Here is a 13,084-nt window from a genome sequence, read left to right as displayed (position 1 = left end):
TATCTGTATGCCTTTAACCTTTGCTTAGTGTAAATGTATACACAAATATGTCAAACAAATTTTCCACTGGCTTTCCAGCACATCATTCCTATCCGCAGTCATTTTGGTGGCCTTTATCTTCAAGATATTTGTTTCCCTCTCTTTTATGAAATATACAGTATGTAAAGCAGTTCTAATGTTTTTGTAAACTCTGCAGGAGAACCTTCAGGGTTATGTCCAGAAAGTCTTTTCTTCCATCACCCAGTCAAGTTCCAGCTGTCCCCCACTTATGTGTGATGTCTTCAGGTCACTGAGACACTTGGCCTGCAAACGCTTCCCAGGTAAATGCTAGAGCCTGTGGTGTATTTTTGCTGCCACTTGGTCAAAGAAATGATCACTCAGACATCTAAAACCCATCCCGACCCATTGAAGACATAAGGATGGTTCAGCAGGTCACTGATTTATGCTCCAAAGGAACTACATGTGTTGGCATTCCTTGGCACCGGTCCAAATTATTTTACAATTTATTTACTTTATTTACCATAGATTTTTTTTGCAATGCATTTTTCTGATGTTTTGATTTCACTCTGTGCTGAATTATTTAATTTACTTTGGTAGCACATGGAGATCCACAGTATTCACCCCATGGATTAGTTACATTATTAGGCATAGAAATAAAATTGTATGTCCATGGTTACAGGATAGGCCTCGACATCCTGTCTTTTAAAATAGAATTTAAATAAGGACAGTGTGGTTAGAATGGAATTCACACTGATTTAAAACTGAGCGTTTACTATGTACCTCAATATCAGTAGCTTGGTTTACCAAAATAATGAAAACAAGAATAGTTTAGATTCATTTATGCCATAAGTAAGCTTTAACAGAAAAGAATTGAGCTTTTTGCCACTTTTTTGGATAGTTAAATGTCATCCCAAAGTATTTTTTTCTGATTCAATATAAGGCTTGCTTATTGGTTGAATGAGCAAGAATCCGTTGTTACCATGTTCTTTCTGTCTACAGCTGACCCACATGTTCAATACTCGGCCGTTAGCAGCTTTGTTTTTCTGCGGTTCTTTGCCGTTGCTGTTCTTACTCCACACTCCTTCCAGCTCCGTTCCCACCATCCTGTAAGTGCATGGCCCTGGCACCATTTAATAAATATACTGCTATTTCACATATGGGCTATACAGTACATTGTTGTCATTGTGCATTTTGCTTTATTTCTAGGATCCTGAGATTTCCCGCACACTCACACTTATCTCAAAAACAATCCAGACGCTGGGTAGCTGGGGTAGTTTGTCAAAAAAACTGGTAAGATTAACAGTATTGATGAGAAATTCTGTTTAGCCAGTTAAGGTAGAAGGATGCATCATTCATTCATCATGACAAATTAATAAAGGCATTTGTGAGACTGCTGAAACCGTAGTCTGGGCTGAGACAATGGACCATTTTCACAGCAGACATTTTGACTTGTCGTAGTAGGAAAAGCACAGCTGAAATTGATAACCTTGGCTCAGTTCCATCAAGTGTCCCAGTAAGCTATTTCAGTGAGTCAGCATACACCGTATCTGTTTTATCTGAAAAGATACATTTCTCTGTTTTTTCATCTCATTTCAATTTTATTGCTGAAAAATGGGATTGTCAAGCAGACAAACTGACCAACACATACATGTATAATAAAAGATTGATACTTGGCATCTGTGTATCGATACAGTATTGCCACGGACAATATTGCAATACTACTATCCTGTGTTGATTCTTTTTTTTTTTTTTTTTTTTTCACTCCTACTGTACAGTTAATGGGAAATACTGACACTTCTTATCAAATGCATAATTTTAATATCTGTCTCATTTAATTTTTTTCTTCATCTATTTTTAGTCTAGTTTCAAAGAAACCTACATGTATGACTTCTTCAAATCATTCCAAGAAGACAAGTGTATCGAAAAAGTTAAAAAGGTATTGTGTTAATATCCTCAAAGGTACGTAGAGTGTGAATGTTTATTTATCTTTGCTGAAATCATTGTCCATCCCATGTTCCAGTTTCTTGATGAGATCTCGTCTAACGTCAGCAAGGAGTCCAGTGGGCTGGAGGACGCAGTGGTTCTCAAGGAGGGGTGAGTGTTCGCTGTGAGCCTGGCTCTGTAGGAAGGAGATATAAGATAAAGAGTAAAGCTTGTGGCTGCTGATTTTAATAACCCTCCCTATAAAATTAAAGTGGTCTGTGGTGGTGGTGATGGCGCAGTGCATATGACACATCCCTTTCTTGTGGGAGATCTGGGTTCAATTCCCTCTGCAATACATCAACCAATGTGTGGCAGAGCAAGACACTTAACCCCTTAAATAAAATCCTAAATGTGTGGTCAATGGGACGCTTTAATGGTGCAGCAAGCAGACAGCTCAAAGGATGAGTTCATATCTGGCTGTAGAATATGGTTCCAACTGCATCTTAAGTGACCACTTGTGATCCGATCTCTTCCTCGCTCTAAATGCAAATAAACATGTTCATCATTTCTGTGTGTATACATTTCAGTTGTTACTCTCACATAAATCATACATTAGAAACGTACGATGACTTGTGAAAAAGCCCTGTCTATTTTCTCTATGCCATGCCGTTAGGTGGTCATTTTATGATTCTAAAAATAAGGATGTCTACCGGCGAAAGCTGTGTAGGAGAGAGAGAGTTTTTTTTATAAAAGTCTCAGTGTGTACAGCTATTATTACTTTTGAAGCTTTTAACTGAAACTATGTGGGTTGAAGTAGAGTTTCTGCTTCATTTGACCCTTTTTCATGTACGCTTATAAGAGCTGTATTAAGTTACTGATAAAGACCCCAATATTTCCTGATGTTGCTGCTTCATAATAAAAGCTTTTAAACAACAAAATAATGGGACTTTTATTGTGAAGATTTTTATAAGGAATTAAACCATTATACTGTTTTACAGTCGTTAAAATAGGAATGTCTCTAGTAATATTCTACATTCGTGAATTTGGTTTTATTTTATGAAACTAAACAGCAGAGTATCTAGTTCGGCTCAAAGTTGATTGGCCCAGACCACCTCTGAATCTGGTCTGAGTGAATAGTTCCCTAGATGCATACAGACCTGTACTTAGCTGTCCACTTGTAATCAGGTCACCTAAGACGGATTTTAAATTGCAGGTGAAAATGGGGCTGATTTAAAATCAGAACCATTAGCTAGCTGAAAGTTTCATTTAAACAAAACCAAAAGAAAATGCTGAAAGTAACTAATTTGTTTTTTAGTAAAACATGCCTGAGTTTTATGAACCTTAATCTTGTGTGTGTCCTCATAGGGAAGTACAGAAACGTGCCCAGGGGAGGAAACGCCTCGGAAAGAAGAACTTTAAAAAGAGATGGCTCAGAGTGACCAACAGGGAGCTCTCCTACCACAAACATAAAGGTGAGACCTGTTTCTAGAACCAGAAGTCATAGCATAATATTAGATAAAGCTAACAGAAGACGGCACTAAGTTCTATCACACGCTCATTCCTAATATTACCACCAGATGGCACCAACGTAAAAAGCTTTCCAACCCTACATGAGGTGGAGGTGCTTTTTTACTGGCTGGGGTCATTTGCCAAAAGTTGAGATGTTGACAATGTTATGTTGTACATAAATATTAAAAGCTTCAGAAATTAAAAGTATTATTCAGAAAATAAAAACTATAATTATTAACAGAAATCTAGGATACATACAGAACTCCTACTGATCATATAAATGATCAATGAACAATTGTGATTAAAGAGGAGAACATAGAATGCTTATCTCTGTTTTCTTTGCATCAACTGACTTTGCACCTATTATCACAGTTTAGTTTTTAGGCTTTTTAAAGTTAATACTATCGTCGCAAGGGATCTAAGGGAAGAATGAAGAGTGTTATGCTGTATTGTGATTTATTGGAAAGGGAGGAAGTGATGATACACTGAAGTAATTGCCTTTACAAGTATCTGACTAATACATGTGGCTATATAGGAGATATCGGACTGAACTTGGAATTACAACAAACCCCTCCTTTTGTTTAAAGAATTTATATAAATGAAATCAGTTTGTGCGATCAAAAAACAGTCAAGATGCTCTCTGGAGAAGTTGCTCACCATCAAAAGTGATGCCTAATGGTTCTGACTCATCAAATATTAACGTTCCCATCAAGATTGGGTTGATATGTCTTTGCAAAATTTGTTTCTAAGAGCTACAACTAGCACTGAAGTAAAATTATGGATCATGGATTTTATGTATGTTTAAGATCCATGTCATATTGACAAGGCCAAGTCTGTATGAATCTCTTTGGTTGCACCATTTATTGCGTCTTGGATTGCAGAGAACATAATTATGTGAACATTTTGACAGCCAAATGCAGTGCTGCCATTTATCTGTGAGAGTTAACCAATTTGATAGTTTGATGTATAGTGCAAACCTAAGTAGTTATGATGGGAGGCAAGTGTTTATTTATACATACTGAAATGGCTATTATTTCTTTCAAAAATGAGAGATTGTTTTTCAGCAGTTGCCAAAAAAAATATATATGTCTTAAGCACTGTGGCTTACACTATCAAAAGGCACATCGAAAGGTGTGAAAGACCTACAGTGCATTAATTCACTTACACCATATTTTACATGGTTTACATCATATTTTCTATGTTTACAAGGAGCACATCATTTAACACAAACAAAGAATCTAAAATAGGGGTTGTTGATAAATTGTGAGTGTCACTGTATATTATTGACACAATGACTTCTGCTTTCCAGGAAAAGAGGCCCTCTGTATCATCAATGTAAAAAATATCCAGGCGGTGGAGAAACTGGATGAAAGTGCCTTTAACCGCAAAAATGTAAGCCAATTCCCTTCAGACGCCCAATCATCACTTAAGTATGATTAAGTTAAAATCAACAAATGATGATGTGAAGTGATAGCAGAGGAATAGGTTGTTGTCACTCCTCACATGAAGCACAAACATCCAGCAGGACCCCTCGCACCCCGGAAAGTCCTTTCCCTCACTCAGGCAGACTGAGATCCGCAATACGCAACACACACACACACACACACACACACACACACACACACACACACACACACACACACACACACATGCACTAACTTGCGCAGATAGAACTGTCACAACGGGCCTAATGCAATAACTGACTCTGTGAATAATTCAATCCTTTACATTTTTTTAGTTAAGTATTTATTTATTTATTTATTTCCCGAGTAATATGTATATGTTTTTTTGAGTATTTATAGTATGGGTAATGTGAATGTGGTCATGTGTGAGGTGTGTGCATATATTTTATATTGTATTTTAATACTGCAACTGGATTCCTCCAACTAAGTTTTGTTGTGTAAATGTATGCAATAGCAATACAGATATATCAATCTATACCTGGTAAACTATGAACACTTGAGCAGTTCAGACATAAAGAATGAAAAATTTGAACCAAATCTCCTGGAAATTGTCAAATTGTAATGTGAAATAAAATGAATCTCAAGTTGTTATAAGTCAAAATGTTATAGGCATCACAACTCTAAACTCTGCTGTCATTGTAAGCATAGCCAGACCTGTTTGATAGTCTTAATTTAATTAAACTGTAAGAATTTGAAAGTATCGTAGGAATAACCTGGGCAAAAAAGACTGGTAACACTGTTGGGTCTTAACTCTTCAACTGCTTGGTTTCTCTTGTGTCAGATGTTTCAGGTGGTCCACTCTGAGAAGCCTCTCTATGTGCAAGCAGGAAACTGTGTAGAGGCCAGTGAGTGGTTGGAGGTCCTGGGCCCGGTCAGTCGCTGCAATGAGGGACGCCTCTCCACCTTTCATCCTTCAAATTACAGCAGTGGAGCCTGGCAGTGTTGCAAAAGCCAAAGTAGCAATGCACCAGGCTGTAAGCCCTGCACAACGTGAGTCTTTGTCTACATCACCACCATGACAAGAAACATCTTGTCTCTAAACTATACAAAATATGTGTTGCAGATCACAGTGAAGACGTTGTTTTGAAACCCTGCCGCTGTTAGTACATTTTATAAACCATGTGCAAACCCAATTCCAAAAAAAGTTGGGACACTGTGCAAATTGTGAATATTAACAGAATACAATGATGTGGAACTTTCAAATTTCAATATTCTATTCAGAATACAACATAGATCAAATGTTGAAACTGAGAAAATGTATCAGTTTAAGGAAAAAATAAGTTTACTTCAAATTTCATGGCATCAACACATCTCAAAAAAGTTGGGACAAGGCCATGTTTACCACTGTGTTGTATCCCGTCTTTTTTTTTTTTTTAAACTGTCTGCAAACGTCTTGGGACTGAGGAGACAAGTTGCTTAAGTTTTTGGATCCTGTTTAGATATGGCTTCCTTTTTGACCTATAGAGTAGCCAGCAACGGCAAACGGCAAGACGGATTGGGTTCACCGACAATGTTTTCTGGAAGTATTCCTGAGCCCATGTTGTGATTTCCATTACAGTAGCAGTCCTGTATGTGATGCAGTGCAGTCTAAGGGCCCGAAGATCACGGGCATCCAGTATGGTTTTTCCGGCCTTGACCCTTACGCACAGAGATTGTTCCAGATTATCTGTATCTTTGGTTGATATTATGCACTGCAGATGATGATAACTTCCAACTCTTTGCCATGTTTCTCTGAGAACATCCTTTCTGATATTACTACACTATTTCTCGCCGCAGCATTGGGGGAATCGGTTATCCTCTGCCCATCTTGGACTTCTGAGAGACACTGCCTCTCTGAGAGGCTCTTTTTATACCTAATCATGTGGCCAATTGACCTAATGAGTTGCAAATTGCTGTTTCTTATATGTAATTTGAACTTTTCCGGCCTCTAATTTCTACCTGTCCCGACGTTTTTTGGAATGTGTAGCTCTAATGAAATCCAAAATGTGCCAATATTTGGCATGACATTTCAAAATGTCTCACTTTCAACATTTGATATGTTATCTATATTCTGTTGTGAATAAAATATAAGTGTGTGAGATTTGTAAATGATTCCATTCCTTTTTTACTCACGAGTTGTACAATGTCCCAACTTTTTAGGATTCGGGTTTGTAGGTGCTGCTCCAAGATCAGAGCTCTAAAGAGTAGATTTGATAACAAACTGATTTTAAACTCTCTAAAAGTGGCAAATACAAAACTTGGATCATTTAGGTAGACTGTTTTCCATCAGCTGCCAAATGCTTGTAGCCTGGGAACCAGACAAATCGGCCTGCTCATGTTTTATTTGCTCTGGCAGATTTATCTGCCCCCCTTCCTTTCAGACAGATTTCCAGCCAAGCACTTGTCTGTTGCCATAAACTGATCACTTTTTCACATCTGGATGGACACGCATGCAAACTATGAGCATACAGAAAACACATCTAGGGATCAGATGTTTTTTATTCTCAACAAATGAAAATATTATATCCTTCACTTCTCTCTGTTATTCCCTTCTGAATGAGATCTTCTTTCACATTTGTTCTCTCCTGTTACAGCACCGTGCTGGCCAACCTGCAGCTGGACATCGACTGTGACCGGGAAACGGAGAGAATATTCTCCCTCCTCTCCTCAAACGATACCAAGCTCCAGAACATGGAGGGTTAGTTTTTGTACATGAAAAACTGAGTTTATCAGAGTGAGCTATCGATTTCACTTGTTAAACGTCACTATAACTGCCCCACAGCACTTTCATGAAGCATCATTTTTAGAGATCATGACCTCTAATGATTTTTTGGTATGCACGTGTTAAGGTATCTGTACTTCAAGTTATGAAAGTGAGGTAATTTCCCTAAACTTACAACATGCATTTTCCAACAAAGTGCAACAATTTGGATTTCTGAAGTGGTCAGAAAACACTTCTTAAGATTTTAGTTCTGATCGAGGACAACCGGACCCTTAAGCTGCACTAAATAATAATGTGTTTTCTCTTTGCAGATGCATGTGCCAGCATGGCGGTGTATCAGGGCCCTCAGCGGGAGCAGGAGGACTACTCCAAGTTCACCATTCAGGAACCCAAAGAGACCTTTCAGACACTCAAACAGCTCCGAAACATCATGGAGGAACTTCAGAGGCAGCACAACATCAGGAGAGACTCAACGGCACAGTACGGAAGCCTGTAAGTCTGGACTGCTTATACTAAACGTTATGTTTGTACTGTAATACATAATTTGTGTATGTGATTTGATCTACATTTTTATGGTTGACTATTTTCATGTGTATATGTGACTTTGTATGTGTAACTTTTTTTCTTTTGTCCTTGGAAATCCCAACGACATAAACGTTATTGTTACATAATTACTGCTGTGACCACTCGGACGTAGCTGCTCATTTTCTCACAAAGATAAAGCTTTCATCTTTGTTGTGTTTTGTTATGCTTTCTGTTTCAGGGACAACCCCATAGTAGGGAAAACCTCTTAACCCGGGCGGGAAGGTGGGGCCTGAAACAGCCAAGCTGTACCAGCCGGTGTCAGTACACCACACAGCCTACGGCCTAAAGGAGCCCCTGGAGTTTTCCCAGCGGGAACGCCCGCGGTGTGTCCAGGAGAAGAGCATACCATACACCCTGACCTCCAGACATCATGATTCCACTACAGCAGTGACCGCCTAAGAAAGGGAACCAGAACTAGCTTCTCTCCTCCCTCCTTGAAATGAACGAACCCTTAGGTGTGTTCTTTGGCAGTACATTGCCTCCCCTCCTCCCCTCCTCCGGTCCCTTATAAAGAGACACTTTCCTTGTCTTAATTTATGTCCTCTTTGACGTCTACAGCTGTGTGAAAAAGGCATCATTAGATGGTGTGTGAATAGGCTGCTAATTTTTTTTTATTCACCCAGTTTTTTATATCAACAGTTGTGATGATGCTCTCCCGAATTGTTCAAGGCTTTGCTCTGACATCTGTCTTTAGAGTTGATTTGATAATCATCTTTCTGGAGGATCGTCCTCTATTTGTGCCCCTTTTACCTTTTCTCTTCTCTCTTAGTGTCCTTCCTCTTCTCAACAAATGTTTATGTATATTTTCAGAGGACCGTTAAGTAGATGAAACCGATCTGCCTTATCTTGATGGATGTTTCTTTCGCAGTAAATGCTGAGGGAATAATGCAGAAGCACTTTAAATATTTGGAGCACTCCAAATGAAATGATTAGATACTTGGTATCAGCTTTCCCCATTTTGATCAGTTACATGATCCTGAGTACATTTTTTTTTTTTTGTTTCATTCCTGTACTATAACAATTATAGCCTTTTAGATTTTAAGATATTTTTCTCAACCAAAGACAATTTCATAGGTTTGACTTGAAAAAAAAGAAACAATTAATGTATTTTGAATACAAATGTTTTAAAAATGGAAATACACAAACACAAACACATATATATATATATATATATATATATTGATTGTATGTTTTTGCTAACATATTCTTTTGATTTTTGGTGACTTAAGGCGAGCAGACTGAATGCTGCGTTCAGTTTGGAATCCTCATGGCACATGATTGGGTCCCTGTGATTGTGAATCGTATTGGTACGGTGTACATTAGATCTGTGCTGTCATGTTGACAGCATTGCAACATACATGCACTGTAGTGGCTTATGTGAGAAATTATGGAGGAAATGCAGAGATGAATCCATCAGAATAACAAATTACCCCCATCATCCCTGAATTACTCCAGACAATCACGGCAACTAACAAACACATTTTATTTTTCAATAAATAAACAGCAACTCCAGCTGTTGTACTTAATGGTTTAAGAGAATCTGTTTGAAATTTGGCACTGTGGTTAAAAGTTATTTACAAAGTTAGTCGCAGCTCTCCACTGCCAAAACATTCAAGTCTGTCTTGTAAAAATAAAAAAATAAAAAAGGAAAGTAAATGAATTTAATACGATGCACATCATCATGTTCCTGGTGTCGTCATATCCTAGAAATATTTTGATCCTAACAATCATATCTGATCGTTACAGTAATAGAAAATTGTCAGCTGTTGATATATGCTTATCACAAGTTATCAACCCCCTATGGTCAAACAGAATTTAATTAATTATATGAAGCTGATACTAGCAACCAAATCCTCAGAATTTTAAGATCTAACCATCAAATAAATTCTTAACATTTTTACTAATTATTTTTCTGATGGTCAACTTATTTATTAATCAAATCATTTTGGCGCTGGAGAAAGCTGAACAATCAAACTTGTGATTCTATCCTGTTTTTTTTTGTTTTAGTTTTTTTTTTCATCATTTGCCCAATTGAACAATGAAGTGTTGAAAAGATACAAAATAAACTTGAATTCATTTTAACAACAAAAGTTGAACATTTGATGCTGATAATACAGGGTTAACAGTGTATTTTATTTTGCCTGTGGAATAAGTTTTTTTTTTTTTTTTTTTTTGTCTTTGGTCTGTCATATATTTCTAACATGCATGTTTTGTGTATTTAACAATTTATTTTTTTAGGAAAATGTTTTTGTATTTTTTTTTTTTTTTTTGAAACACTGATTTAATGTGTTGCTATACTGGTACGGTACCTTGTTGTTCGTCTGCAGAGCTTCTTGAAGCTTTTGTTTTTGTCCCCCGAGTTGATCCCTTTTACTGACTGTGTGTGGTTGTAGCTGCTGCCAGTCCTCCACTTGTTGATAGCTTAATGCTGTGTTACTGAAGTGAATATTGTGTGTAACGTTCCCCAGAGCTGCAGCTGGTATTGACTAAGTCCACATGCAGGTTGTAAGTGAATGAACTGCCTAATTAGAGCCAATATACAACTGTAAAATGATTGATTTTTAAGACATTGATCATTGAATGATTTGCCTATGCTTGTGAAAACTTTTCAGTTGGACAAGGTTGAAAAAGAAAAAAGGATGACTGGACCAAATTTCAACAGCAATATGTGGACCCTAACAAATCACAGCATACAGTTATTGTTATATAGTGTATAAGCTTGCATGTCAACTCCATTGCCAGTTTAATAAGGGCCAGTAAACTAGTTGTTGTCTTCTGGTTGTGTGCTCCTTTTCATATGAAGGTGATTAGGTGGACATGTTTTGGGGTTTTAATGCCATTCATTTGGTCACAAAATAATGCTTTATCTGCTTTTAATAAGGGATTTCTTTCTACTTGTTTTTCCATGTCTGCACATTGTCTCTAAAATAAACAGTCTTTGTCAGCATGTGGATGAGATGCATGTGGAAACGCGTGCAGCGGCCTGGTAGTAGTTGACTTTGGCTGTCTCGTATAATATTACCAAACGGAAAGGGACGTGTTTTAAACGATCACAAACTCGCACACATCTGACATGTGTTTCTGAGCACTTAATACTAATTACAGAAGTGAAGCATAGTCCAGGTTAATGCCGAAACAAAAATATGATTTCAGGTTCTGTTTCAAGCATGACAACAATGTACAATGTTCTCTTCGATTACAGGCGTAAAATTGCAAAACAAGCTTTTCTTTCTGCCCATCACCTCGCATCGGTTCTGTCAGTCACAGAGCATGAGTTCAATAAACAATTTGTTTGAAGACTTTACTGAAATCTAAAATCCTGTATCTTTACATTTCCAACTCATTTCATCTGAATGTCTCCATACTGCTTCGGTACATTATCTGTTCTTTTTATACACATTAAATATATTATTTTCCACATGTGGTCTTTTCTGTGTTCATTTGAAACAAATTACAATAAACACTTTGCCGATGCTTCTCACATCTGTGGAGTGTCTGTGCTTGCATTTAAAGGCCAAATGTCAAGAATGTACTCCTGATAAAAGCTGGTTGGCAACTGCTGAGTCTTTCATTCGACACGCTGCTTTAAAAGCTCGAGGCATAACATAACATAATTTGCATTACATAACAGTTTGGTTTCTGGGGGGAGTGGAGGGGGGATCTATAATAAAGGGAATTTTATATAACGCTTTTCACAGACTCAGAGTCGCTTTACCGGGAACATAGAAAACAAAAACAAAGCAAGACAAAACAAGATTCAGGCACGGATGAAAAGGGAGGCGGGCGTAGTGCTACAGATAGGCAGAGGTGAAAAGATGGGTTTTGTGCGTAATGAAGTAAAGCTGATCACATCATTATTCAAGTTATTCCAAAAACATTTTTTAGCTGTAGCATTTGTTTGTTAGGAAGAAATACTTGACAGAAAGAACTGTTGATTTATTGGGTTTGAAAAGAATCTACACATCTTAAAGAGCTAAACAAAATTCTTCAGTTATGAAATAAATCATGTCTAGTCATAATGCAGGATGCAGTTTTCTTTTTGCTCACATTATCCCCTTTCATCCCTACTTCATTCCTGAAAACAACACCTCAAACATAAACAGATTCAGAAACGCCGGTGTGTTTGATTAAAAGCATTAATGTATTAACCTGCTCTTCCGCAACCCAACCGCTTATAAATAAACCTGCTGCACTTCAAAGCCAAACGCTGAGCAGATTGTACATGCATGTGATACACGTTGTGGAGGAATGTCAGCAACAGGGTTCATTGAAATTCTATGACCAGCTGTGAAAATATTGGCCCATAATCTTTGAGCCCTTTGAGCTTTGTGTGGAATGAATCATACTTACTATACCTTGATGAACTATAATTCTTATAAGCAGTAGTTGGAGGAAAAACATCCATGTTTTTGTTCGCAGCTTTAGCTTTAGTGCAGGTTACAGCCATTCATTGATTACTTTTACATTGTATTTGTATTGCAAAATATCCAGACTTCCAGACTTTTCTAAACACAACAAGAATGAGTGTAGACACAGAAGCTGGGACTATTTATAACAAGGTTAAGGTCTCAATGTGTTCTATCAGAAACACCTCCAATAATACTCTACACAGCCTGCATCCTACACTGTCAGATCTAGTAGGCCATCATTTTAACTTCCACCTTCCTTGGAAAGGCTGCAGGGAAGGTGAAGGAAAGAAATGTGTGGAACGCCATCAGGTGATTCAGTACTTACCTTTCCCTTAAAACAGTGGCCTTCATTCCCTGTATTGTTATACCCAGGTGAAAACATGATCCCAGTGCTAATATTTTGTTTTGTTTTTCCTTTATGCAGCTTCCACATCCATGTGGCTTAGCTGAAACAACATGGAAATAACGTTTGTGTTCAAAAAGGCATTAAATTT

The 13,084-nt window shown here is 37.6% G+C and overlaps 2 protein-coding genes across 2 annotated transcripts in view; both read left to right on the top strand.

Moving 5' to 3' along the window:
- zbtb38 (zinc finger and BTB domain containing 38) overlaps positions 1 to 3,129 on the top strand; it is a 34,700-nt gene extending 31,571 nt beyond the window's left edge. Inside the window, exon 5 of the transcript XR_004656113.1 lies at positions 3,119 to 3,129. The gene's annotated coding sequence lies outside the window, so the exon portion shown is untranslated. The remainder of the gene's footprint in view (positions 1 to 3,118) is intronic.
- The window catches only part of rasa2 (RAS p21 protein activator 2), a 30,331-nt gene extending 18,730 nt beyond the window's left edge, over positions 1 to 11,601 (top strand). Inside the window, exons 14-24 of the mRNA XM_034867793.1 lie at positions 197 to 320; positions 1,000 to 1,106; positions 1,207 to 1,290; positions 1,859 to 1,936; positions 2,021 to 2,094; positions 3,289 to 3,395; positions 4,742 to 4,824; positions 5,677 to 5,885; positions 7,469 to 7,572; positions 7,908 to 8,088; positions 8,360 to 11,601. Of these exons, the coding sequence (XP_034723684.1) occupies positions 197 to 320; positions 1,000 to 1,106; positions 1,207 to 1,290; positions 1,859 to 1,936; positions 2,021 to 2,094; positions 3,289 to 3,395; positions 4,742 to 4,824; positions 5,677 to 5,885; positions 7,469 to 7,572; positions 7,908 to 8,088; positions 8,360 to 8,390 (1,182 nt within the window). The 3' untranslated portion in view covers positions 8,391 to 11,601. The remainder of the gene's footprint in view (positions 1 to 196; positions 321 to 999; positions 1,107 to 1,206; positions 1,291 to 1,858; positions 1,937 to 2,020; positions 2,095 to 3,288; positions 3,396 to 4,741; positions 4,825 to 5,676; positions 5,886 to 7,468; positions 7,573 to 7,907; positions 8,089 to 8,359) is intronic.
- The last annotated feature ends 1,483 nt before the right edge of the window (positions 11,602 to 13,084 follow it).

This window comes from Etheostoma cragini, chromosome 3, assembly GCF_013103735.1.
Source record: "Etheostoma cragini isolate CJK2018 chromosome 3, CSU_Ecrag_1.0, whole genome shotgun sequence".
NCBI lineage: Eukaryota > Metazoa > Chordata > Actinopteri > Perciformes > Percidae > Etheostoma > Etheostoma cragini.
This window is presented reverse-complemented; position numbering and strand designations above follow the sequence as displayed.